The sequence below is a fragment of the Drosophila guanche genome, unplaced genomic scaffold (assembly GCF_900245975.1).
Source record: "Drosophila guanche unplaced genomic scaffold, DGUA_6, whole genome shotgun sequence".
In the NCBI taxonomy this organism is placed as follows: Eukaryota; Metazoa; Arthropoda; class Insecta; order Diptera; family Drosophilidae; genus Drosophila; species Drosophila guanche.
In genome coordinates this window covers 8,548,904-8,576,680 of record NW_022995743.1, presented here as the reverse complement: position 1 = coordinate 8,576,680, position 27,777 = coordinate 8,548,904, and the positions used below count along the sequence as shown (strand labels likewise).

Genomic DNA, 27,777 nt, shown 5'->3' with positions numbered 1-27,777 from the left:
GCCTCCTGCTGCCAGCTTCAATCGCCCATCTGCAGCTTTTCGTCCTTCTGTCAATCGTTTTGGCACTGACCCGCGTGGACATTCCGCTGTTATTGATATGGAAATAATGCTCCACGCAGGATGGTGGGAAAAAGACCAGGCAAGACTTGCATAAAATGAAGTAAAATGGAATTCACGAACAAAAATAAAACAGCGACCATAAAAGGAAATAAAATTTAAATTTCATGCGGCGGCAGAACAGTTAATTTTGCCAAGCAGGACAGATAGGAAGACGGAGACGGAGACGGAGACAGAGAAAAATAAATATAAAGAGTAGGAGAGGAAGAGGCAGAGGGTGAATGGATACCCAATTGCTTGTGGAAAAGGCTAATGAGGATAGAACATAAAATCGAAAAGTGAGTGGGTACATTGATAACTAAAAATGTTTGCAATTTCATTTCAATTTATGTTGAAAGGTCACAGGTCATTTGCTAAAAGTAATTGGAGGAAATAGGAAACTAATTTAAGTAGAAAATGCCAATAAAGAAAATATAAATATGGTAAACAATTTATTTGTAAAAGAAACGTTAAAAAAAGTAACAGTAACACAAATCGAGAAAAAAAGCATAAAGAGTAGAGAAAGACTCACCCACAATGAGTTGCGTTTCTTGTTGTTCTTCTTGTTCTAATTTCACTTATCACTGACTTAACAACACATAAACGATATTAGGAAGTTCGTTTTACCACGATCAGAGCTTCCAGCTGCGCATGCGTTTCGTTTTGCGTTAGCCCGGGGGAACTGGGGTAAGCACTGATAAGACTGCAGCAGCGTGGGCGGTGTACATATGCACATACACATGTAAGTGCAGATATCACTTGCCGAAAGCTGAAGTGAGAGATTCATACATACAACATATGCATGTATTTTCACATTTATGCAAAGCTCTGCCGCGTGCTAAAGCTATTCGTATTTACCTTCGTCGCTCTCCCTCACTGTTAACGGTGAGAGCGAAAGCAGGTAGCCGAATCAATGCTGTTGAATCGTGTGTTGGCTGTTAAGTCGCTGCTGTGATGAGATCTCACTCTCTTCTACGTTCCCTGTTAGCTCACTGCAAAGTTAACATTCCTCTGCAATGCAGATCTGCATTATGTTAAAACAACATGTGTTTTTGTACATAAGATGTATCCATTCCATTGCCTATTTGTGTGTAAAGCTCCTTTCACACAAGCCTTTCAGCCTCCTTTCATAAATGGCGAATTAACAGAAGGGAATATCATTTCCTGGGAACTCCGCTAACTAACCAACATCCACCACTAACAACTTGGAGACCGCTTCACACCACCACCAGCACCAGTTTCACCTCTCTCTGTAAATTAGCGCTACATCCACTACGAGAAGCACCTGGGAAGCTGCACGGTTCTCGTTTCTTTTTCTTTTTTGAGCCACTTATAAGTTGATATAAAAAATGCATGCCGAGTGCATTACGCGCACTTCCGCTGGCAGGGGGCAGCCAGGGGACGTTCCGCAAACCCAGCTCATTAGCCAGACGCCTTCACACTTGCACTGTGCACTGTGCACTTCCACTGCCAGTGGAAGGAGCCTCCCCCCGCGCACTGTGCCCGTCCCAGGCAGACAGCCGCCACACTTCGAACTATGGAAATTTGTGAGTGCGTGTGCGTGTGCGTGGGTCGGAGGCGTGCTCAAGTGGGCGTGCCCAGCTGCAAGTCGCTAAAACTATGTCAAAAACTTTAAAAATATTCACTGCATCCATTGGCGGCGTTTCCTTCTCCTTCTCCATCACTGTCCCTGTCTCTTTCGCCTTTGCCTTCGCGTGGCGCTAAAGTGTTTGTTGTTCCGAGTGCTTGCGTCTTAGAATGTTTGCCACTTGTTTGTCGGCGGCGGGAGCACCTGGTTTCCCAGTTGAGGTGTGTGGGGAGGTGCGAGGAATACTTTAAAAGTTGCTCGATGCCGGTAGCTGCTGCCAGCAGCTGTAAATTATATGCAAATTACTTCGAAACGACAAATGTACGTATCCGTGCGGTAAATCATGCGAAAAACAAAGTTGCTGACTCCGCTCCAGTGGCCAGAATGCCTGAAGAATGCCTGAAGAATGGCGGCAGAATGGGGGGTTGCCTCTTAGAGGAGCTTGAATTGTGGATAGGCAGAGGCAGGGGCGGAGCATGGAGAACAGGAAGGGAAACTAACAACACTTCAGAGCGTGCGAAACGTGTTCAAGACGCTTGGCCAGACCGAGGAGTTGGGCTGCGACGTCATCCTGCCATCCTGCCATCCTGCCATCATGGCATCCTTGAGCTGTATTGATATTTGTGGCACGTCACATAACGGTGTCGGAACGCATTGCCAGCAGTATCAGAATGCCACAATCTCAAGGCTGCAGCATGCACGCCAGCTCCAGCTCCAGCTCCAGCACCAGCTCCAGCCTAAAAGCAGGCAGCACTCTCCCAGACACCAGAGACAGAGCCAGACAGGACAGGCTTAAACACATCACGTCAGCGTGCTGTCAATGAGCACCACTTGTACGGACACGGGACAAAATGGCCGGGGACGTGGACGTGCATGTGGATGTGCATGTGGTCGCCCCTCTCTGCATGCACTCTGCTCGAGACTACCAGCTGCGGCTCTCCTTCACAAATGTTTTACAAGTCATTTTTTATAAATTTGGTTCCTTGCTTTATGCGCAAAGTGCAAGGGATAGCCCAGTGATGCTCACACAACAGCTGCTGTTCCACAGGAAGCGATCTTGCAGCGGCTTCTGCTGCCATAGATGGAACGCTCGACGTTTGCTCTGATGATGGATGCATACACATAGACCAGTACTTATTTATCCATGTATTCCTGAGGCAGAATTGAGCACCACTGACGTTGCCCGATGCCCCCTGCTGCTGTCGTTGCCTGGCCTCTCTGTGTGAACACTTTTTCCGTATTTATTTTCATTTCCCATTTCCTTTTTTCCATTTTTCCTGCTGCTGCTGCTGCTGCTGCCGCGCGCCTGACTTGATGCTAACAATAGCACTCTTTCAATGGGAAATGGCGGCATGGCGGCATGGCGGAGTGGGTTGGAGTTGATGTTGTTGCCATGACAGGGGGTCCCACAGCGGAGAGCAGCGGCTCGCTTGGTTTGTCGATTCGAGTCGAGTCGTCGTCGCTTCCTGTGCCCCGGCCCAGCCGCACGCAATGTGCATACACATGCTCAGATTGACAGTCTTTTAATTAAGAAGCCGTCAAAGATGGCGTTGGCACGCTCTCCAGCTGCACTCGCTCCTAGCAGTAAGCCCCACTGGAGTGCAGCATGTCACTGGCAATTATGCAGTGCCCTGGTCCCCAGAGCAGGCCTGCAGCAGGCAGCTTGTAGTCCGCAATTCAATTTAACGTTTATTCACAAATTAATTGCATTTTTGGTATTCATTGTGCGAGTTGGAAGGCAGCAGCACAAGATGATGATGCTGTTGTTGGCAAAGGAGATGAGCTGATTTTTCTTTATCATATGACCAGCTAATTAACCGAAAGCTCTTTGCAGCTGTTGTCAACAATTACGCTGACACCTGCCGAACGCCCAGGCTGGCCATGAGGCAAGTTCCTTCAATCTTCAATCTAAAACCCCGCTGCTCCGTACGTGCCTATTCTCGATTCCAGGTATCATTTTGTTCGCTCTCGTGTGGAAGGGAAGCGCTCGTAACGAAGTTAATAATAATTTAACACTCGATCTGCTCATTCCGCTGAGCTGTGCTTATTTCACCTTTTGCAAACTCATCGCTGGGGAAGTTTTCCTTGTCGTAACTTGCCCCGTGCCAGGCAGCCTTGACAATTCATTCAGTTGCTGCTGTTTAACTTTGGCAGCTCCAAAGTTTGCTCCACTTGGACTTTGCTGAAAGCGACTCAAAGCACTTATGCCAGTTTGTCAGTTGGCCAAAGGTAAAGTTAAAGGAGTGGGATTGGGCAGGACAGGGACTGCAGCAGAGACTGCTGGCTGGATGGGGGATGGCCTGCAATAATTGCATCTTGTTTCTTCAAGAGGCCAATAGAACCGAAGCTCCAAGAAGTCTTCAGTTCAATTTGCAGCGACACTTCAGGAGGCAGACAGAGGCGCACAGAGTAAGTGCTGCTTGTCGACTGAAGGACTTTTCGATTACCAAAATCCACACACACACACACACACACACACACACACACACATGTGCGTATGCATGAGCTATATCAAAATGCAGTTATTTAGAAGCGCTGGAGTAGGGCTTATGCAAATGGCCAACGGCAGCAGCATATTTCCCACAAATACTTCTCCGCATTTTGCACTTTTCTGGTTGCTTGATTACTCATGCCCTTACACACACACACAGCGACACACAGCGAAAGAATGCAACAATGTGCATAAATTCAGCTAAAGTTTAAAATGGACTTTGGCTCCTGCAACTACCAATGCAAAGTGCCACACACATAGAGAGAGAGAGAGAGAGAGAGAGAAAGTTGCAACGCATTTGAAAAGAGCTGCGAGTATGCAGCACAATTAATGTTTATTTTTGCACTTTAATTGGTTATTAGAAGTGGAAAGCAACAAACTTTTAATGGCCCTGACAGGCCACAGCCACAACTAAAAGATGCCACAAAATGCAACTCACCAAGGGAGTGGGGCTCGTAAGCGTATTTAATGCATTGAAATTAATGCTGATTGGTGGCTCCATGACGGGAGCCACCTAATTGAAATAATTGACATTTTATGTGGCAAAGTTCCTTACTCCTAATTAATCTGATTACTTCACATGGCAACCAATCACAAACGCAATCCGAGACACAGCAATTGGAGCTTCGCGTGCTCACAGCAGCCAGCTAATTTCCCAACAATCTGTTCCAACTTTGTGTAAAATTAGCCATCAGTTTCAACAATTAAAATAAAGCCTGGGTGCGGCCTACTAAATTGGTAATTGAAGGTTCAGCTGCCCTTTGCTCAACCCCAGCTAGGGAATAGTTTACCAGTAACTAGTCTAGTAACCCATGTCGTTCAGTAAATAATTTGCCTATTTATGATACTCGTACTCGTACACTCGCTGGCGGCTCCTCCGGGCTTAAGCCATCTTTTGATGTGTGTAGTTCTGCCAGCTGAAAGCTCTTTCAATTAATTTGTTCATTGATTGCCAGCCAGTCCATTTGCGCGAGTATTTGCCCAGCGGCCATGCGCCAGTTTGCGCTGCACTTGATGGCATTTTTTGTAGCCATTAATCGCTGGTAGCAGCGTTTGCCCCAGGTAAACACACAGATAGTCCTGAAGATGGTTCATCCACCCACCCACACAGTTCACACATGAGCAAACATAAGCACTTTATAATTATGACACATTAATTAAATAAAGTGCACTTCCGCTGTCATTAACACGGCCAGATTCAGATTCAGCTTCAGCTTCAGCTTCCGCACCCAGCACAATGACGACCTAAGACCCGCTCTTCTAGCCGTCGGCATTGTTCGACGTCATCACAGCAACATCACAATCGTGGAGCAGACAACAAACAGCAGAGGGACAGGTAGACAGGCAGACAGGCAGACAGGTGCTTCTGCAGTTGAAGTGACAAAAGCTTAGCCCCACTCCCCGCATGCTGCCGCTGCATTGACATTTGACAGCCTGACTGAAGCAGGCTAAGCAGCAAGGGCGAGGTCATCACACTTGCCAGGGCCCAAGGGTCAGCCAAAGCTAGTTGATGGTCAAATGGCCGACGCTCAAGTCCCCAGCTGATGGGGGTAGCAAATCAGTGGCTGCCACCGTGAACACACAGTGGAAAGAACTAAAGAAAGACGCAACACACACAAGGGAGCGCAGAGCGGAGTCTTCACTGTAGTTAACGCTGTAGTCACTTGTCCATCCAAGCTGCATTTGCCTACGAGGTGTCTGGGGTAACCAATAACTTATCCCTGCACACGTCACCTTGCAAGTGAATACACCTTGCTGCCACACACACACTCGACACTCGAGTCGTCGTCGCTGTCGTCATAGAGTGCAGTTGTTGTTGTTGTTGCTGTTGTTATTTCACTTGCTATTTGCCATTGTCTGACACCGAGTGTATTTTGCTCTTTGTTGTAGCTTTTGCGCCGCGGTGAACTCATAACTTGAACTCCATTGAGGGAGAGGATTCCATCAGATATTTGTTAATTGGAATATCTGTTCGTCTAATTAATTGGTGGATAGCAAAGCGTTCTTCCATGTATTTTTGTGTGCGTGGAGCAGTTGGGAATGAAATGCAAATACCGGAATCGGATTTGCCAAACATTTATTGCAATTTAGCATTTAATTCTGTTGGTAAATACACATAACATTCATGTAAGTAACCTTTATCCCTGCCTATGCCTATGCCTTTGTATGCTGTTCCAACTGGCGTAATATCAATTAGTGGCACTCATGCGATTGATGGATGCATAAATTACAACATTACGCTGGGGCAGCAGCGGTGTGCCATACAAATTACGTGCAACATGCAATATGACAGTCGACAGTGTTCGAAACAGCCATCGCTCACCCGCTCCACTCCACTCCACTCCAATCCCTTCCCTTACCTGCCCTTCCGTTGCGACAGTAGCGGGTGCTCCCCTCTTCAAAGACAACCCCGACCGCATAATTTTTCCTCAAAGCCCAAGAGGAAATGTCCCCGCTAAAGTTGCGGCTGTGTTTCCTCAAAGTTTCCTCCTACACAGCCACAGGCCACGCTTCGCCTTCGCCTTCTCCTTCGCAGTTCTTTGGCAGAAAAATTTATCATTTCTGCGGCGTCTTGGCAGGAGTTGCGAGTCTCAGGACGCTCTGAAAATTGACTTAAAGTCCATTAAAGCGAAGCACTTTTTAATGTTATTAAGTCAAGGATGATTTGTTCAGCGTAAACCGATTTGCTCTTGCGGTAAGCCACCTCAATGGCCATGGCCATTGGGCGGCCTCGCTCTCAGCCGGACTCTATGGAATATTCAATTGAATATAAAGCCAGAGCCGCACGATATTCCACAAATTTGTTTCACCGACAAATCTATCCGCAGCGCTTGATAGAGTCGCTGGAAAAAATTGCATTTTGCATTGACACATCAGCGTAAACAAATTAACTTTAGGGCCCTCAACACTCGACACAAAACAAAAAGAGACTGAAAAAGCCAGCGACAAGTGACAGGAAAGAGTCACTTTAGGCGTGAATGCAGCACCGCATCATCGATGCTCTATTGGCTCTAGACTCAGCTGCATTTAGTGGCAGGGGCACAAAAGTATTTTATGGCAAAAGAAATCCATCTGTAGGATACATGAGTTAAATGTGATTCCATGCCGCTTCGGTGGAGCTGCAGTGGATCTTTATGACAGCCATAAACATGTCGAAATGGATCCCTGCAATATGCAAATAGTATTACAGTGGGAAACAAAAGTTATCGCAGCCATGCATTACAGATGTCGAGCGAGTGTCGCCTCTCCTCCGAAACCATATTGATAAAAAAATAAACGAAACATGAAATTGTCATTGGGACAGAGCAGGCTGCAGGGCAGACACAGTGCAGAGCAAGGGAGCGGGAGCGGGAGCGGGAGCGTGGGGAAGTGAAACCCTGAAACCAAAATGAAAGCGCAAGCAATAAGGGAAATCGTAAATGTCGTAAAATGCTCCTGTCCCCTGTCGGCCCATGGCAGTTTGAGGTTGCCCTGGGCCTGGGCCTGCTGTAGCAGTAGGTGATGATGAGGATGCTGACGCTGTTGACAGTACACCAGCCAAATGGTTTGCTTTTTCCATTTTACGCAAATTTACAACTGCAATCAGCAGTGCAGCGAGACGGCCAATGTCGAGAATGGTCAACAACATTTCGCGCTTAAAACAATTAAAATTGTATTCGATTCGAGAAGGGCAGACAAACAATAAGTTCCGTGGCATATCGCTCGGCACACGAGTGGGGTCAAAGTTGAGGCTTTAAAGCGAAATATAAATCTGCATTTCTGCTCGATTTCATTGTCAAAGTGCTTCAGTGGCAGCAATGATCTGTTTGTGCAATTATCTTGGCTGTCTTTTGGCTCTTCACTCTTTCTTTTTCTCGCTAACTGCAGCTCCCGGAGCTGACTTTGAAGTTTACACTCAGCTTTTTGTACTTTTTTGCACTTCAGTTAACAAGTGGCAAACAGTTGGTACCAGCTGCCTGCTGGTATGCTTTTTTTGTGCTCGTCTGTTGCCCTGTGCGCTGGCAGCATACGTAATTAAAAATTCATCATACGCCACGTTGGCTGCGGCTCCCACACAAAGAGAACGAGAGAGAGAGAGAGAGACAGACAGACAAAAAAGGGAGACAAAACGACGGCCAGCAACTAAATGAACTTGCAAGTTTTTACACCAAAACTAATTGGAAAACAATTAGGAACGACGACCAACTCTCAGTTGGACAAATGAAAGCGGAATCAAGCAGAAGAGCTGCCCCCTAAATCAAGTCCGGCACTGCCCACTGCCCACTGCCCACTGCCCACTGCACTTCCCCGCTGCTGTCTGTTGAATGAACCCAAACTGCGAGAGTTTATATTACAATATTTATAATCAAAATGAGCAGCATTCGCCCTCCTCCCGAGAGCTAGAACTTTCAGCAGCTACTTTGCCCACTTGTTTCTGTCTTGTTCGTCAGAGCCCCGCCCCGCCTTTGCCCGTTACACTTTGCCCTATTCTTGCAGAGCAAACAAAACTATGAGAACATGAAATTTGTTTCGAATCTCGGCACAGGGACAGGCCAATCGAGCGGAGTGGAGCGGCCATGGTCAGGTAATTGAAAAACTTTGAACGCTTCAGCTTTTGGGCTTAGGCAGCAGGAAAAGGGAAAGTTTTCGATTGAAACTTTTGCTTGTTACAACAAATGCGCCGAAAAGCAATTCGAGGCTTAATCAATTGGCGAATTAAATTTGCGACTGCCACCAGCTTCACCTCCTCCTCCAGCTATCCGCCGAACTAGGCCAAGTATTCAATGTGCATCGATTGGCTTTGTCGCTGGCATTTGTTCTAGCTCTAGCTCCAACCACATGCTGTCATGGCAGCTTCCGGCCTGGCCACACGTCCCGTGCGTGTTGCCAAAAAACGGAAATGCACAAATCATGGACCGCATGCCTTTTGTTGGAACAGAGAGCAGCCAGCCAGAGCGGAAATAAATGCGAAACATATGCGTGAGCTGCGGGCAGAGACGGTGACAGTAGCCACATGGCCACACACCCAAGCATGGATACGCTGCAGTTTTAATTAGTATAACACCCAAAGATGAGCAAGCAGTCGGACGTACCTTCCCAGGCGTCTTGCTCCTGGGTAGAGTAGAGCACAACGAGGAATATGGTATATGGAATATGGAATATGGAAACTGTGGCGCGGGCAAACAAAACACGCAAACCGAAGCGAAATTCACTGCTGACACACAGACACAGACACATGCAGGCTGTGTGGCATCCGCAGAGAGACAGGGAAAAAGTGAGTGCAAGAGTGCAGGAGGAATGTTTACACATGTTATGGCCAGAACGGCTCCAGTTGCATCTGGCTGGCTGGCTGTCAGCAACTTGGGCACGTTCGCTGCAATTGAAACTTAAACTTTTTTTTCTCCCTCACAAAATACGAAATACAAAATACGAAATAAAAAATTGTTGCAACAATAACAAATGTCGGGGGCTAAAGAAATAAATAAAGAGTGGAATCATGCCACACAGCACAGCACAATGCAATGCAAGTTTGAACAAAAGTTTCGACTCTGCGATGTGCGATGTGCGATGTGCTTGTGTATTCGGTTTTTTATGCAACTGTTCTACGGATGCGGAAACGCGTGTTGCGCCACTGCAATGGCCGCTTTGTTTGGCAATATTTGACTCAAAATAAAGTATAAACCATACGAATAGTATCCCCCTTTCGAGGGGATCTTCCCTGTTCGTGCGCTAAAGTTGCACAATCGAGCCACACGGACGTGGCCTAAATGCAATTCAATAGTTAACTTTCTGCCCCATTGTGGCACTTGGAACAATGCAGATTTATGCGCCGCTTATCTATGCTGCAGTTCAACGACATGGCAGAGAGATAGATACTCTCTGCCGAGGATGCCGCGTTAGTTGTGGACTCCATGAAAACATAATTAAAGTGCCAGCCAATTAAGCGCTTTGCCCAGCTTCGGACAACAATGGTGCTGCCGCCAAAAGCCAATGGCAATCATAAAGTCACTTGGTGCACGGAAATTGCAAGTTGCGGCTAAAAAGGTGGCACGCTTCAGCCATAACTTTAGCTGCTACTCCTGCGCCAGCTCCTAGTCACGTGTCTGTCTTGGCCTCTAGCTCTGAGCTTTCGCAAGTATTCAACAGCAGCAAAACGGAAATTGCAAACTGCGGTCGGTACCGCATTTCCACCCATCAGCGGCAGCGGCAGCTGACCATTTTTATTTATTTCTCATTTTACAAGCACCTTGGGAGCTGGAGCTGGAGCAGGAGCTGCAGCCAAAACCCAAGACCCAAGACCGCTCTTGTGTAATTATAAATATTTAATGCACTTTCGACTACGACCGCCATTGTGTGGTCTGCTCTACTGCACGAGATTGAGGTTCAGGTGCTGAACAGTGTGCACGGGCAGAGTCTGCTTCACCTCATTGCCGATCACCAGCTCAGTCTGCTGCGGTGGCTGTTGCTGACGCACAACCTCCAGCTCAACTTCGTGATGGGTCTGCGTGCCATGATGGTCGGCCACCAGCTCCACATCGATGTGCTGGTGCTTCTGTTGATCAGCCGGCTTAAGCTCCACCTCCACCACATGGCTTGGGCTCTTATGCACGGGCTTAATTTCCAACTCGATGTGCTGGGGCTTCGGTTCCGTCTGCTTGATGCCCACCTCAACCACATGGCTCTCGACAGGGCTCTGATGGGCTGGCTTGAGCTCAACTTCGACAGCATGGTGCTCGCCAGAGGTCTGCACCACAAAGCTTTGCTCGCTGAGTTGCTGCTGTTGCTTCTGGCCTGCTGGTCGCACCTCAGCAAAGACATGTGCGTGAGCATCCTGCGACGCGCTCTGTGGCATCACCCTGAGTGGGGGAACGGCCAGAACGGAGCCGACGAGTACCAAAATAATGACTGCTTTCATGTTGAAATGCCTTGAAGTGACTGTGATCCCAGCACCTCAAAATCGAGCTTAAATAGTCGAATTCAACGTCTCTCGTAGTGCAAAATTGGTGCACATAATTAACCATCCGTGTGCTGTTATCAGAAGCCGACTCCCTTCAGAACACTGCTAATTGCAGCAGATTAGATAACGCGCCGCGACATACAATGTACGATACCGAGAATGGAGAATGGAGAACGGAGAACGGGGTTTTCCTGTCATACAAATTTCTAATTAAACTCCAAAAAGGTGTAATAGCAAGAGGCGAGTTTAATGCACACACACAGAGACTCTCGCATGTATTAGCGAAATTCACGTCACCTTTATGTTGTAGATGCGCACCAAGTGGTCATCGCCACAGCTGGCCAGCTGCAGCTGCTGTTTCTGTTGCCCTGGGCGGAACTGCAGCCGGCGGACGGTCAAGTGATGGGCACGACTGCAAAAGAAAACACAAAGGTCAGACGAGACGGGATCAATCCCACACGAAGATCTACTCACTCTTTGTTTATGTCGCAGAGCAGCTTCCACTCGCCCGCAGCGAACTGATAAATCTTTATCTGGCCGGTTTCCGTGCCGCAAGCGAGAACATAAGTGTCAGTGGTGCCACTTAGGAAGTCTCTGGCAAAGGCCACCGCTGTAATGGACTCGTTCTTGAGCTCCAGAATGCCCGCCGCCTGCCAGCCATTCAACGAGGATTGTGCCTCAGTCTGTGCTTGTGCACCCTTCTGCCAAGCCACCACCTTTCCGTCCCGAGAGCTGGTCACAAAGTATCGCCCATCATGCGACCAATCACAAGCCCAAATGATGCGCGTGTGAACTCCGTTCGTTTTGTCTGTGGTGGCCACCAGACTGTAGCCAACGGTCGACTCCTGCCTCTCGAACAGCGACCAGCGGCGATCACGCGACACGGACACCAAATATTGTGCATCGGGGGAGAAGCTGAGCTGCGTAACCGTCAACTGATGTGCCCCCAGCTTCTGCAGCTGCTTCCAGTTTGAAGGATTCCATAGAATAATCTGAGCATGCTCTGCGGTGCTCGCTCGACAGGTGGATGCCAGGAGGGAGCCATCTGCAGTGGCGGCCAGCGCAAAGATCTCATAGCCATGCCCGTAGAGCTTCTGCAGCTCGGGCCAAAGCGTGTTCTGCATCAGAGTCTCCTCCTGTGGCGGCGTTTCCAATGTAATGGGCACAAAGTAGTTGTCTGGATACTCGTTTTTAGCCTTGGTTGCCTCGCCACTGTCTGGTTCTACTTTGTAGACAGCCTTGTTGGAGAGTCCCAGTGACGGCACGGAGGCACCTTTGGGCAAAGCTGCAAGCGAAACAAACAAAATGAATCACCTTCGGGAGGGCCAAATCCATTGATCACTTACAATCCAAAAGAGCGTCTCCCTGCTCATCCGTCTTCACGCCACTGATGTGACGAAAGTTCTCGATGAAGTTCGCTGGGGCCTGGAATGTGCGCACAATCTTCTCCTCGGCTCCGCTGGCAAACTTATAGCGTGAGAGCAGAGCCAGGGCCTGCATGTCGTAGCCGTGGACCTGGGGTCGGGCCAGCTCGTGCCACGTGCAGTTGCCGTTTTCCTGCAGCCAAGGGGCATGAAGACGTGTCGTCTGATCCGATGAGACAGTCATCAAGTAAGCTCCATCATGCTCCCAGGCCAGATCGCGCACTTCGCCATAATGACCGCCAACGACCACATTGGAGGTCCACATATGGGGCTGATCTGGGTTCTGGATCCATATGTGGAACCCTCCCTGATAGCTGTGGGCCATAATCGAACGTCCATCGGTTGAGAATTTGCCACCAAAGAAGCCCATCGAGTTGCCTCCCACCTCGCCCACGCGAACCTGCTCCAGCCACACTCCCTGCTCCGTTGGGGCCCACACAATGAGCGTCTTATCCGGCGAGGCAGACAGCAGACGTATCTCTTAAAGTAAAGACGGAATGTTATGAAGTTTTTTGAGGTTCAGTTTCCCGGCTCACCCTGCTGCTCTGTGATGTGCCAGTGAACGCCGTAGACCCAGCCTTCGTGCCCATACAGAACCGATTCTAGACTCACGGCATACCACGAATTCGCGCCCAACTGCAGAATCTTCTCCTCCACTTTGAGCTCGCCATCGTTCTCTGTCAGCTGAAACGGATCCACCCGGTTCTCCAGCATCTGCGCCTCGCTGCGTGGGGCAATCCGCCAGAGTCGTATGAAGTTATCCTGCGAGCCGCTGGCCAGCAGCAAATCCTCTCCATCGTAGACAAAGTCCAGTCCACGCACCCAGTCCTCGTGGCCAGTCAGCTTGTGAACGCATTCGAATTGTGCCCGTCCCTGTTCCTGTTCTTGACTGCCGCCAGCAGGGATCTGCTGTGTCCACAGTGAGACGGTTTCATCGTCGCCGCTGAAGGCCAGCAGCACATGATCGTTGGGCAGCAGCGTGAGGCGCAGGGAGAAGCAGAAGCCACCAGCCAATTGAATTGTCTGAAAGCACTCCACGTCGTTTTCCTTGTGGATCCACAGCTTGAGGGTATTGTCTGCAGCGGCAGTGGCTAGGAGCCAAGAGCCATCCGGCAGGCGCACGCCATCTACGGCATTCACTCCACTCGTGTGTCCCTTGAGCACAGTGCGCTTTGTGGCCCCAGAGTGATCCAATCGCCAGAGCACGGCGTTGGCATCGTCGGCCCCGGACAAAAGTAGATCATTGTCCAGCCACTTTACAGTGTTCACCCGCTTTGTGTGCTCCACGAGAGTGTGCAGAATCTTGGCCGAATTCCCATTCAACTAAAAGGAGAAGATTATCACAAATAGCCATTTTTTTGTTTATTTTATTCGCCTACCTTAGGATCCGCTATGGCCACGGCATTGCAGGCACCAAAGGCAATTAGCCCATTTGAGCCCCAATCGGCACATTCCGTGCAGCGATTGCAGGCCACTGAAGTGTAGAGATTCTCCACTTGCATGCTGTGTCACTTAAATCTTAAAAAGTAGCTTTTTAGCCAGAAACATTCGCAAATCAGTTTCCAGTCGGCTTTTTGTTTTGGTTTTGCACGTGCAAAATTATCGATAAGAAATACCGATTCTCTTTCAATAATACCGCAAATATACTAGAAAACCTAAACCATTTTCCTCGATTTTGATATTCTATATAACATTGCCAGCTAGTTAGAAGTCTCAGCAATAAAAATATAAATTTCTACGATTCATAAAGCAATTCTCCAAAACATTGGCTAGTTTTCATGAATTCTTTTTGCTGGATTGTTTACAAAATAAGGCTCTAATCAAAAGGTAAATACAAAATTAAATACGTCATTTGACTACTTGTTGCTTGTCAACCGGAATGGGAATTAGTATGGAATGGATTGGGACGACTGTCAACACTAAAACTATAATTTTTTCCGATTGACGGCGGTGTCACCAATCTGTTTAAAAAAGATTATTTTTCAACGTTGCCATTAAGTTTTCGAAATGCATCCCTGTGTATTTATCATGTAAAAATATGTATTTTGCTCTGACCTTTCTTGTTTAAACCTTATTTTCTTAAAAATTATATAAAAAGGAGGACCCAAAAACACTTAAACATGTAGAAAAATGATTAGCCGTTGAATTAAAATTGCATTTTCAATGCGTAGGATCTCAGCTAACTAGCAATACCTACCAGCATAGCAAAGTCGAGGAATATCATTCATGAACAGACAAGAAGAAGGTGGCCGCCCGACCCCAATAGTAAATATAAACAATCAGAGGAGACCGAACGAAATTTGTAGCAGTGCAGGGCGTCCGAGACATTAATTAAAAGTAATTTTTATAATTGATTCTATTGGGTGCACGGTTCGTTGTTGCAGTGGTCCGAGCGAGGTTCAGTTTGTGTGCCGCTTCTGTCTGAGTCACAGTGATTCCCCCGGAGTACGCGGATTTTCTGTATCAATAATTTGTTTTATCGCATCGCAGGGTCTTCAGTGTGGAATGCTTGAATGTGTTTCGCCAGCAGCATAATCGAAGCGCATAAGAAGTTATTTATAGCGCCCCCTGAGACCACGCCCACACGCTCAAGTGGCAGCCACAGTCGGGCGAGTATAATGTCGCGCAGCAAGTCCCGTCTACAGACGGAAGTGTGCGGGGACTGTGGGGCCACAGATCCCTCCTGGGCGAGCATCAACCGCGGCATCTTGCTGTGCGCCGACTGCTGCTCAGTCCACCGCAGTCTGGGGCGCCACATTTCGATTGTGAAGTCGCTGCGTCAGGGCAACTGGGACCCGTCAGTGCTCAATTTTGTGAACTCTCTGAACGCCCACGGGGCCAACAGTGTGTGGGAGCACTTGCTGGACGGCAGCAGCAACTTGACGGGCGGCAAACATGTGCCACGCTGGCGCAAGCCTACGCCCAAGGATGCCCTGCATCCCACGAAGTCGGACTTCATCAAGGCCAAGCACGTCAATCTGACATTTGTGCTGAAGCCCAGTCTGCAAGACGACGACGACTCCAGCGGCAGTGGCGGCAATCTGGAGCAGGAGCTGAGCAGGCAGCTCCACGCAAGTGTGCGCACCAGCAACCTGGAGACTTCGCTGCGCTTTCTGGTGCAAGGTGCCGATCCGAATTACTATCACGAGGACAAGCTGTCCACGCCGTTGCACATGGCGGCCAAGTTCGGGCAAGCATCGCAAATCGAGATGCTGCTCATCTACGGCGCCGATGTAAACGCCTTGGATGGCAATGGTATGACGCCCTTAGAGCTGGCCAAGGCCAACAATCACAACACCATTGCCGAGCGCTTGCTGGATGCCATGTACGACGTCACTGACAGGATCATTGTGTTCCTGGGTGGCAAGAGGCCCGATCACGCAGTGAGTTTTAACCTTTAAGCATGGAAAATGGAACGTTTTTTGATCATTTCTGCTCCTCAGAGCGGGCGCCATCTGACAATACCCGAGACGAGCGGAGCGGACATCAGCGAGCAGCTGAAAATTGCCAGAGGAAAACTGCAGCTGGTGCCGAACAAAATGTTCGAGGAGTTGGTTATGGATCTATACGATGAGGTGGATCGTCGAGAGTGCGAAGCCAGTGAGTCGGATCGGAGATTGTTTCTCTAATAAGTGATATTTAATCATTTTTCAACCCCACTGCAGTTTGGTCCACGAGCACCTTGAATGCTGATCATGCAACAGTGCCATTCTTGCCGGCTAATCCATTTTTGAGTGCCACGCGCAATCAGGTTCGACATGGCTGCTGCTGCAGTGTGTAAATTATTTGAACCTTCATTTCTCATCGTTTTGTTTTGTACACCCAACACACAGGGTCGTCAGAAATTGGCACGTTTCAATCGCGGCGAGTTTGCTGGCCTCTTGACTGACGTTCTCGTCGATGCTTTGCGGCGCCAGAACATGGCCAATCTGCGTCCGATGGATGCCCCACTGCCCGGTCATCATTCACTGCAATCGCTGCCGTATGCAAACAATTCACTTTTGCTCAGCTCATTCGAGCAGAGCAGCCACGATCCGAACTTGTCCGACGATGAGCCCATCTATGATCCAGTGGCCAGTGATGATGATTATGCCCCAGTGCCACCGATGGCACAGCAGGTAAACCTAATGCGCCAAAAGATACTCAAGCTGAACAACAGCTTTGGCTAGACACACGTAACCGAAGAGACTGAAAGTTAGACATCCTGTGCTGTTCCTTTCCATTGTGTTCATCCTTAGGCAGGCAGGGCACTATAGCCCCTGCTCTAAGTTCATATATAAACCATCCCTCAACAGTAGAGTCCAAGTGTAGAATTACAAATGCAATAAAACTAGCCTGAGACGTGTGAAAGTGTAGTTTGACTATGTTTTAGTTTAGTTTCTGCTTTGTGTATATTTTAGCTTTAATTATGTTTGATTTTCGTTGAATTGTATTTATGATTTCTTTGTTTTTGTTGCTCATTTAGGCCATTGTCCATACGCCACCGCGCAATGCCAATTCGCACACCGAAATGGAAACGCTGCGCAAGCAGCTCTGCGAGTACAAGTCGGAGATCAATCAGCTGAAGAACGTGGTGCAGATGCTGTCCAGCGAGAACACACAGCTAAAGTCCAAGTTCTCCAGCACCTCCAACAACAGCGTCTACGATGAGCCACTGTGAGAATATTTTATTTATTTTTGATTTCCTTATTTCCATATTTTTGGTTGGTTTTTCCTTTTTATTTTTGGGGTATAGTCGCATTGATCTGAGCTTAAGCAGTCCCGACACAGAGCACGAGCCCATGTCGCTGCCCGAAGGCAGTGGAGCCAATGCGGATAGCGCCTCTTCGAACAACTCCTCGAACCAGTCGACCATCAAGCGGCCAGCCAGCATGTACGAGCGTCGCCTGGCGCCCCACGTGGCCAAGACCCATACGGATGTGCGGAACACCACGAGCATGTACCAAATGGCTGGCGAGGGCAAGCCTTTCGGAGAGGAGGTTAAGCTGCGCTCAGATTTGGTCACGCGCTGCCTGAAGGAACTGATACTGGCCATGCAGCCAGTGCCAGAGGACCAAAAGCAATCGATTGCACCGCATGGCGAACTCATACGAAGTGCCGTCACAGATCTGATTGCTTTGTACTCAAACTTGGTGAGACTCGCTGGCCAAGTGTCCGATTTAGTGTTGATTTAATTGTATCTTTTGCATTCGATTTGCATTTTTGCAGCCGCCAAATACTAGCGAAAAGACGCGAGAGACTCTCAAGCAGCTGACCCGCCAGAACATACTCATTCAGCACGAGTGTGAGAATCTGCAAAAGGCCATCGAGGCGGATGACAAGCAGGCCATACAGAAGAATACATTGGAGGTGCGCGACTGTGCCTTCCACATTGCCAGTGCCATAAAGACGTTGGTATTGCAGTTCTACTGAAAAGGGAAGGCAATTCAAATAAGAAGTTTAACTCTGTTCCCCCTTGAGCATTAACAAACCCGACTAAGTGCCCCTGTCGACCAACCAACGTGCTTCCGCTTGACAAGTAATCGATCCCCTTTTAAGACAACCTCTTTTACATATACTATTTTATGTACGTATTTAATAAATGTTCACATCAATGTATGTACTTTGTTCAATATACACAAAATTGCGATTCTCTATAGAAAAAGATGATTAAAATGGTTCGAATTTTCGCGGATTTAAACGAGAAGATAGTCACGTATATATGTATGTGTAGCATGTACATACATATCATTTAATATCAGGTGCTGGGCGGGGGATCCCTCTCAATTAGGGCACATATTGTACATTTTAGTTAACTATTTGTTCTAAGCATTGGACAATCAGCTAAGCATTGCATAAATATTTATGAATATTTTGACTCCCATTAATTGTTTAGCTGCATACAATATATAATTGATTTTGATGCTACCCCTCGTCTTTTCTTGCCGCTGTGTTTTGTTTGCATTCCTGTTGGTCGTCTGTTTGGCAATCAGATTGCCACACACTGTCCTCTCTGCTTGAGCTACTACATTCTGTTGTTGTGCAAAGTTCGAGGAACTTTAACTGATTAAAGCCATTCATTTAGGTGTACTTCAGGACTATTCCCTGCTGTCTACCAAAATAATATTCGGGCGGGCTCTTTGTGTGCGCTCCAAAAGTATTCATAAAAATATACATGTCCATCTGCAGATATATGCACATACAAAATTTAGGAGCGTTATCTAAAATATTGCTTTACATTCATTTCCATTGGGTGGCTCAACGAGTATTTCCTTTTACTTTTCCTACTCCTCATCCTACAACCTATTTTGATTGGGTAATCAAATCATTTGAAATGAATCAGTTTAGCTAAAATAAATTAAGTTTAATTACGGACTACAGATACATTTATGAGTCGTAGGATCAACATACATTCTGGAGGAAGTCTTAAAACGTTTGCAACGAAGATTAGTAACAATGAACAGCAAAATACATGGATAGGATAGATCCCAGTTGATGGATCTGCAAACCTAACTAGCTGGCTTAATACTTTGACTGCTGTCTGCTGTCTGCTGACTGACCTTATACTTAATCAAATATTCCTCTCCACTTCGGGCCCTGGCTTAAAATCAAATTGTCTAGATTTGTAACTAGAAGAACGAAAAAGAGAAATCAAAAATCAAATTAAATGCAACGAATGCCTGAAATGTCTTTGCAATAGTTCTTTACTCGTCCTCGGCCTCGGTTATCGTAGAGTTCATAATCTGCGTCTCCTTTTTGTACAAAAGCTGCCGATGATGCTGCAAAAAAAGGAAAGGAAAGTTACAGAGTAACATCTGACATTCCGCTCTCTCCTACCTCTTCATTCTGAATCATGACAATGCGATGCTCCAGCTGTGGCGCCAGCTCGCAGGAGGACTGCTCCAGATCATCCAGGGAGGCACGACGCAGCATCTGAGAATGAAAGTTAAGTGAATGTTAGCTGCGATTCGCTTTCCATTTCCATGCTCGTGCCACGACTGACCTTCTGTGAGTTGCCATGCGACAGATCCATGGACTTGTTGTGGTGACCCACGGACAACTTGCGAATGGGCGATGGTCCATCCAGGTCCATGCTGTCCAGGCACTGCACCAGGCTATGCCGCCTCGAGAGTGTGACCAGCGACTGTCGGTGCTTGGTGTTCTGGCCGCACTTGCGCGAATTGATGGCCTTGAAGTGATTCTGCAGTGTGATGCCCAGCTCTGGACAAGCATCGTCATCCATCTGGTGGGGGGGGGAAAAGGAACAAAATGAGCTCCAGTAAAATCAAATGATGGAAGGAGACTCACCAGCACATTGACACCTTTGAACATGGTATAGCCATCGCAGCCCATGAAGATGTAGCTCTTCACGCACAGCTTGTAGGTTTGCTCCAAGTTGAGGTACTCATCGCCCACTTGGATCAACTGGGGATCGATGCGCTTGCCGGGCTCTGCCAGTGGATTGAAGGCGAAACTGATGCCAGCCACCTGGGGAAAGCGTCCCTCCAGCTTCGGATAGGCCGACACACCGTTCTCCAGGGCCTGCCACAACACACGGCCGCTGACCTCGAGCAGGATGAGGGGATCCCTCATGGGTATAACATTGACCAGGTCACCCATGGTGAAGGCACCAACCGGATGAATGCGATCCGAGCGGAAGGTGCCGCCATTGAGTATGACCACATCGGCACCCACCGCAGCCAGCACCACGTCGCACACCCAATTGCCCAGATTCGTTTCCTGTGTGCGCACCCGGGAGAAGCGGCCGTCCAGCTCCACGCTGAACACACCCATCACATCCGACAACTTGCTCTCAATGAACTCTGTGGAAGCAACGAAGGTGAAGCATTCAAGCCAGGGACAGGCAAAGACATGGCAAAGACTACTCACTGGCATACTTGGAGAGCTCCTCCTTGAGTTCGGGATCCTCTGGTATTTTGGCCGTCACATCCACACACTTGACATCCGTGGTGAAGTGCTCCCGATTGGCGGCATCCCGCTCTATGGTGATGACCGAAAACTGCTGAAAGTCCGTGCCGGACTTGACGATCATTTTGCCATTAATCTCCGTCACCTCGCGCACGTGATCATGCCCGCCCAGGATGATGTCAATGCCGTTGCACTTCTCTGCCAGATTGATGTCATTCGGTGTGCGCATGTGGGTCAGGGCAATGATCAGATCGCAGCCCTCGTTGCGCAGCTCACGGGCCAAGCGATTGCCCGCCTCCACGTAGTCGATGTACGTGACTTCATTGGGATCGATGGTGGGCAGCGTCTCCAGCCACTCCCGCTCCACCAGTCCAATCAGGCCAATCGAAATTTGATTGTGCAAAATGAAGTGTGAGATTTTGCCACCACCCAGCGGACGGCCGGTTTCATTGTCCACCACATTGGACATGAGCCAGGGGAATTCCGTTTTCTTGATCAGCTGCACCAGCACATCCAGGCCGTGATCTGCAAGGGGTAAGCGATTATGTTTAGCCTCGGGTTTCGCCCTTCCTCTGCTCTTACCAAAATCATGATTGCCAAAGACGGCGCAATGTGTTCCCACCGAATTGAGCACGGGAACCATTTGTTCTCCCTGGGTAAAGGTGCTCACTGCAAAGAGGGAAATCCTTGAGAATATGTTTGTTAGCCACTCCACTGCCTGCCACTTACACATGCTGGGCGAGAAGGCGTCTCCGCTGAAGAGCACCAGCGGATTGAGATGTGCATAGCCCTTGATGGCGGTGGCAAATCGGGCTGCACCGCCCACGGGCTCCGTCTCAGCCATGGACTCAATGTTGTAGACATCGTTGTAGTGCAAAATGGTCAGGGGCTTGTCCTCGCCCTCGGTCATCTTTAGCAGCTTCTTGGTCTTCTCCAGCTGCGAGGAAATCGATGTGGAACGGCCGTTCAGGCCGTGCGGTGCTGTCCGCGTTGAAGATCCGCGATGGCGCGGACTCTGCGGCTGGCTGACGGAGGCGTAGACGTAGGCGCGCGTCGGGTGTGTCAGCAGCTCACGGGCGTCCTGCGGCGTCAGGGACAGGCTGCCGCTGGGATCCTCTTCGTTGCCAAAGTTGGTTGAGCCGCACAGAGAGGCAGCGGCACTGGATGTCGCAGCGGGCACGGATGTCGAGGTGGGCACAGTGGCCGTCGGCGTTCCCAGCGATAAATCGAGAGATCGAAAATTTGGATTGCTGCTCTGCAGCATGGACAGCGTGCGTGTGCCTGCGTCGCGAACCTCAATGGACGCCTGCAAAGGAGTAGAAGAGCGGGAAATCGATCAATTGCTTTGCAGGATTCGGAATCTTTCACTTTACAGGAGCTGGACACACTGTGACACACTGAACAACATTAAGTAAGAGTCAAGAAGGGCAACTGAAGAGAGTCAAGCGGGTGGTGGGCAAGTAATGAAATAAATAGGAACAAAGCTAGGGGGGTGGTTACCACGGGGGGTTGTGCAGGTTGGAGTTTGGGGTTTGGGGTTTGGGTTACACTTAGACACTTGGGTGCTGGGTGGTCAGAGAAGGGTTCGGATGCAATTTGACAGAAACCTGCTTCAGCCAGCCGACCACGTTGCCCATGGTGGCGGCGCCTCCTGAACGGTTGCTGCCCGACAAGTGGCTGTGGCGACGACTTGGTCCGTGGCCAGACGGTGACGGCGTTGTGGGCGGTGCACCATCTCCTCCACCTGCTCCTTCGGTGCCCGCAGTGCTCATCCTACAGACGCTGCTTGGTAATGAAAATCGTAAATTGCAAATTGGCACACAAAAAAAGGTTTCGTTCACTCCCGGATTACGCTTTCGCTGAACTTACAGAAAGCCCTGGAAATACTTCACACTGCGTAGCCGCATTTTGCAATGCAAAATTGTAAATGATATGTGGAAAATATTTCGTAATTTCGCGCTAAAAATATATGTACGTGGGGGAGAATTCAACGTTCTTCACCGCTCGGACAACAGACTGTAAATGTGAAGCATTCATTCTTCTCTCCTTCAATGCAATGCAATTATAAAGAGATGAGACTGAGAATGAAAGTGCAGAGACTAAAACAGAACTGAAGGAAATTTCATTTATTTGCTCATCGAAACAAAGTAGAATGAAAGAATTAACCGCACCCATCTCAGCGTAGAGAGCAGCGGCAGACTGTCTGACTATCTGCCATCACATTGACATTGATAATGAAAGCAAACGAGCAAATCGGTAAAGTCATCCACACAATGCGCCCATACGCAAGGTCTTGTCTGTGTGTTTTTGCTCTTCTGGCATGTCGCACACAGGACACAGGACACAGGACAAGTAATGGTGTGCAGTGGCGCGAGTACAGGAAATGCATGGGGGGAGTAATGAAATAATGAAAATTCCCCCGATGCCATCAATGGGTTTGAAGCTGGCTTTAACTGGGCTTCCCTGTCAGCCAACCAACTTACACTACTTGTGTATAGACAACAGACAATTTGTTCGCCTAATTATCTGCAGAAATGTCCAATGGAATTCAATTACGAGTATTAAGTTATGTGCAGTAGTTGCTGCTAAAATTCCATTTAATTCATTTATCTAAAACGAAAACTCAATTAAATTCATTTTTACCCCTAAATGCACTTTAACAAAGCAATCGAATCGGTTTAAATCCTTCACACGTGTGTTACAAATTGTAATTCCGAAGAAGATTTTGAACAAGCGTTAAACGGAAAAGGATTTCCACACCGATGAACCAAAAACACACGTTCGTAGGCCATTCTTTTTGACTCTGAATACATTTAACAAATATTCATGGGTAATATAAATTCAGACAGTGCGGAGAACACAACAATTGCTTCTGGGTATTTGGTTTTCGGTGGAAAACTATAATTATTGCTTAGTGGAAATTCGACTATTGCCGTCCGCTGCAGTCCGGAAATGAGTTGCAGGAAACACAGGTTTAATCATTTATTCAATTTAGTTTCAATCTGGAAGTTCTGCGAGCACAGAACTCACTGCAAATGCAATTTCATTTTCACTTTCCTCGCCGGCCAAGCGGGGAACGATGTGAAAGTTCAGAGGGAAACCATTGCATGCATTCAATGGAGGCAATCGAGCATGCGATGTGGTTTTGCCATCAAGGCAAAGTGGAGACACCCTACAAGACAAGCCAAGGGTTAAGGGTCAGTTGGCTGCCAAGTGGGAGACGCAGAGAGAGTCACATCCCATCCCATCCCATCCGATTGCTGCTTGTTTTTACACAAGCCTAAGGACAAGCGTTGTTAAGGGCAACGCCATACACACACACAGACAACATGTATGTGTGAAGTAAGTTTTGCAACAGTTGGAATTAGGACTGGGTCTGACCTCGAGCCTCGTTTTATCGCACAACAAAAGTTCATTAGCATATTGGGTGGGTCGTCGGTGCTCAGACAGTGTATGCTGATTGCCATTTTGGAGCAATTCTCGTTTCGGCTCCCGAGACGGAAATGAAGAGAAATGAGCCAGCCACACATACGAACTGAATAATTAAAGAGAATTTCTTCATCTAATTTCAAACATGAAGCCGCGCAGTGCAAGGACTACCCAAATGCCGCCCCAACCTTGACATACGAAGATTAATCAATATGTTTTCATAGGTCAAAATATTAGTGCTTCCACTTGAAAATCTGTTAAGTTCTATCTACCGTTACTCACTTGCGTGTGTGGCTCAGCCGCAGAAGTGAGTGCTTCAGTGGTTCTTCTGTCTGCTCCTCTCAGGGTTTGGGCCAGCGACTAACGGTAAAGCTTCGTTGTGGAATGCAAGAGAACTGCTAGAAATAAACCAAGACCAATATTAATTAAAACTTTGAGTAAAAGAATGTTCAAACAATGGTTTCCCAGTATCAGCAAAAGCATTGTTAATCGATTCTTTCAACTTCATCTTTAAACCCCTTTCAACGCAATTGAGCACCGAACGAGACACACACTCGCACCCACACCCACACCCACACGCACACGCACCGTTCACACTTATCTTTGCCGCTGGCCATTAAACGTGAAGCCGCCAGCTGCTGCTTGTTTTCAGTTCCGTCAACTGATGCCCCTACGACTACTACTTAACTACTAGTTGTGGGTAACTCGCTTCAAGGTCCTAAATCTTAGCAATTTTTAAGTAATTGCTTAAACATAATTGATGAGAGAGCTAACCTACCAAGTGACAATGTCTTGTATAACTATTTATATCCGCAATTCAAAACAATTTCGAAACTTTCAAGGTCAGAGAACACACAGAGAAGATACCTGAATGCGGTCACACTCAATGCCCTAGACCTTGTTGGGCAGTGTCACCATCTCGGACACCACATCTCAGTCAGTAGAGGCACTTGTTGTAAATGATTAAGATACCTACACATATACACACATATATGTATGTACATTCAGCAATGCCAATGCAGTTTCAAGCACAGTTCCTAGCACAATATGGCAATCAGCTGTGCTAGAACGAGAGAGCGTGCACGCGAAAGCTTTCTCTCACGCCACTGAAGGCTTTTTGCTCTCTCGCTCTCTGTGTCTCTATTTTAATAAGCAAACACGTTGTTTGGGAACGCTCTTTTATCTTTAAGTTAATAAGCAAAAACGTGTTGAACGGTAAACGGTTAGCTGTTCTACATATACACAATATACATGTCATGTTCATGTCCATGCGTATATTTATATTTACTTCTCTCCGCAATTGTCTGTGTGTGTGTTAGTGTGTGTGTGTGTGTATCATGCGTAATAATTCCATGAGGGTTACGGGTTTCGTACACTTGAACTTACAGCTGTCTCCTGGCAAGTAAAAATAAACTGTTTATGCAGTTAAACAGCGCGTAGGTTGTGCTTTTTGGGCCCTGGAGCTCCAGTTTGCCACCTTTGGCCCGCAAAGAACACCCAACAACCCAGTCCCCTCCTCACCCCACACCACAGGTGACTCGAAAAGTACGCGTGTGCGTGTGGTGGGGGAGGCATTAATAATTCAACACTTCATCTGAGCGCGGACAGGGCATTATTTCATATTTGCAAATCCCTGTGAATTTCCAAATTGGAGCATCCGCCGTCCTACATCATTCACACAATGTACCACCACCCCCGCATCCAATTAGAGCACTCACAATCACTTTCACTGGCAATCGTCGTTTGCAATTTGAATTTCACACACTTTTGCTGCAGGTTAATCAATTACACTGATAACGCTGCTTCGCCTTTCGCCCTTCCACCTTCCCCTTTCCGTTGTCTCAACTCGGCCATTGTTCACGAGTCGCAACTCAGCACTCTTTTTGCGCGTTTGTTTACGGTCTACACTTACAAATTGCTTCGGCTTGCGTTGACTCCAAATCCGTATTGTTTCCTTGTGAAATTGGCAAATTTCCTTTCTCCGTTTTGTGCTGCTAAGTTTTGAATGTCCTGTAAAATTGCTACGCCTGATATAATTTTTCTGTTTGGGTACAAAATCTTATGCGTATTGAAATGAAACGGTGCAAAGTATGGAGTATGGGAAAACACGAGAAATGCCAAAAGAACCGTTCACTCGCAGCGGGCAGAAAAACTGTAACTGGCCTCCGCTTCCAAGTGAGTGTGCGATGCGAAGCGCTGATGGACCCATGTGCGGAGAGCATGCGCCCACCGCAAAGCGACTAACAGCAAAGCTTTCGCAACTTAACAGAGCAAAGCGAGTCTGTTGAGCCAAGATCAAATGTGCAGAGGCGAAGCTTTCTATGGTATTCAATTTAGAAATATAAATATAATTTCTATAAATCCGAAAGCTTCAAGAGCTGGCAAGACAAAAGCTCTCCGCAAGGTGAAAGCGTTCGCCACTCTGAATATTCACATACAGTGCTAGCGGATTCGCAGAATTGAAGAAAAATCCCACAGCGTCTTTATTATTTAATGGTTTTATTTATAGTACCTCACTTTAAAAATTACGTTATACCAATATTACATTAAATGTGGTTTGTTTCGTTTATTACATGGGTGTTGGATGTGTTCCATTTCTCTATTTCTCGGGGCCGTTACATAGATAGATTTTTTATTTTCTGGGGATTTTGTTTGCATGGGTTTACATTTATGGTTTTTATTTAATAGATATTTCTGTATACGCATATTTGATAATCCAAAATGTGCTATAATATTGAGTGGTTAAAGGTTACACTTATACGTTTAGTTAGCTTAGGGTTACGTGTAATATTTCATTTAGTTTTTAGTTTCCAGTGATCCATTTTCCCCATCGTTTTTTTTTTTTTTCAAGTTTCTGGGCATTTTTTTTAATTGCTCTTGCGGCAATTTTAACAATGTTATGATATTTTATGTGTGTTTTTTTTATTGTTGATTTAACTTTTGTATATGCTACTCGTACTTCATAATGCTGTCATTAATTTACAATGATATACAGTTTACAGTTTTGCTATAAAACACTTGTGAATCCAACTAAAGATAATAGGAATAGAATTAAATAATGTCGAGTATAAGGTAAGCATATTGCATTCAGTTCTACGGATCTATAACTCTAAAATAAATTAGTTTGCAACTTTGATTCTCAATTTCCACATATGTACCTCTCCCTTTTGGTTTCTCTAACCACTAATAAAACTATATTTAAATGTATTTACAGATTGTTTCCACCACGCGCTCTCCTCTCCGGAATCGCCTAAACTGAGATGAAACCAAAAATAGTCCAAGTTACTATTATTATTATGTCATCAAGTACTCATATTCATATTCATTTTCGGTTGAATTTTGGATTTCTACATACATATTTACGCTACTGGAAGTTATCATACATTTGATTTTATTTTTTATATTTTTTTTTAGTTTTTAAATTGTTTATCTTACGTTTCTTGCAGATGTTGGTGGAAAGTTGTTTTATCTCACTAAAGATTTACACAAATAATATTTCCAAGTGGCATTCTAACGTTGCCTGAAAGAGAAACTATTTCAAATTTTCTATGCAGAAATATGGGTTTATTTTTACTCTCTTTAATTTTTGTGTCTGCTGATACTAAACTAGAAATTTTATACTTCACTTTGAGGACTCCAACTACATACATACATATATGTACATAATTGTGGAGGTGTGTATTTATTTATTGGTTGTTTTCTCTTACATACTCTCGACTGCGTTTGCGATGTGTTGGCAAAGTTCTACTGTGTCCACTTATGATTTTTGTTTGTTTTGTTTATCAAAAATACATTTTATTTCACGTGTTACTTCAATTCTACATTATGTATTTTCTACGTATCCTAAATTCAATTTGAAATCAAATCAAAATAAAATGTTGTGGCTTCAGGGCGTTTCCGTAAA

The 27,777-nt window shown here is 46.9% G+C and overlaps 4 protein-coding genes across 9 annotated transcripts; 1 reads left to right on the top strand and 3 right to left on the bottom strand.

Annotated features, from left to right (window-relative positions):
• Positions 1-10,459: 10,459 nt before the first annotated feature.
• On the bottom strand, positions 10,460-11,112 carry LOC117585539. Its single transcript, XM_034275060.1, has one exon. It carries the CDS (start codon positions 11,068-11,070, stop codon positions 10,519-10,521), a length of 552 nt encoding a protein of 183 aa, XP_034130951.1. The 5' UTR covers positions 11,071-11,112; the 3' UTR covers positions 10,460-10,518.
• Positions 11,113-11,340: 228 nt separating this feature from the next.
• LOC117585529 (probable elongator complex protein 2) lies at positions 11,341-14,123 on the bottom strand. Its single transcript, XM_034275050.1, has 5 exons — positions 13,916-14,123; positions 13,073-13,859; positions 12,459-13,016; positions 11,587-12,397; positions 11,341-11,524 (listed from the first exon to the last, which is right to left on the bottom strand). The coding sequence occupies exons 1-5, from the start codon at positions 14,036-14,038 to the stop codon at positions 11,401-11,403; spliced, it is 2,403 nt and encodes an 800-aa protein (XP_034130941.1). The 5' UTR covers positions 14,039-14,123; the 3' UTR covers positions 11,341-11,400.
• Positions 14,124-14,748: 625 nt separating this feature from the next.
• Positions 14,749-18,134, top strand: LOC117592525 (ARF GTPase-activating protein GIT2). Of its 2 annotated transcripts, XM_034286383.1 has the most exons (8): positions 14,749-14,873; positions 15,027-15,919; positions 15,980-16,136; positions 16,202-16,287; positions 16,370-16,654; positions 17,002-17,192; positions 17,272-17,668; positions 17,745-18,134. In XM_034286383.1, the coding sequence occupies exons 2-8, from the start codon at positions 15,050-15,052 to the stop codon at positions 17,946-17,948; spliced, it is 2,190 nt and encodes a 729-aa protein (XP_034142274.1). In that variant the 5' UTR covers positions 14,749-14,873; positions 15,027-15,049; the 3' UTR covers positions 17,949-18,134. The 2 variants fall into 2 exon arrangements, with proteins under 2 accessions (XP_034142274.1, XP_034142275.1); XM_034286384.1 differs by lacking the exon at positions 14,749-14,873 and having other exon boundaries at positions 14,926-15,919.
• A 93-nt stretch (positions 18,135-18,227) lies between these two features.
• Positions 18,228-26,055, bottom strand: LOC117592524 (mannosylglucosyl-3-phosphoglycerate phosphatase). Of its 5 annotated transcripts, none has more exons than XM_034286380.1 (11): positions 25,786-26,055; positions 24,156-24,271; positions 22,052-22,226; positions 21,174-21,750; positions 21,027-21,113; positions 20,406-20,969; positions 19,824-20,338; positions 19,519-19,758; positions 19,353-19,448; positions 19,224-19,294; positions 18,228-19,144 (listed from the first exon to the last, which is right to left on the bottom strand). In XM_034286380.1, the coding sequence occupies exons 3-11, from the start codon at positions 22,214-22,216 to the stop codon at positions 19,087-19,089; spliced, it is 2,373 nt and encodes a 790-aa protein (XP_034142271.1). In that variant the 5' UTR covers positions 22,217-22,226; positions 24,156-24,271; positions 25,786-26,055; the 3' UTR covers positions 18,228-19,086. The 5 variants fall into 5 exon arrangements, with proteins under 5 accessions (XP_034142271.1, XP_034142269.1, XP_034142272.1 ...); XM_034286378.1 differs by having other exon boundaries at positions 24,156-24,268; XM_034286381.1 differs by lacking the exon at positions 22,052-22,226 and having other exon boundaries at positions 24,156-24,268.
• Positions 26,056-27,777: the final 1,722 nt, after the last annotated feature.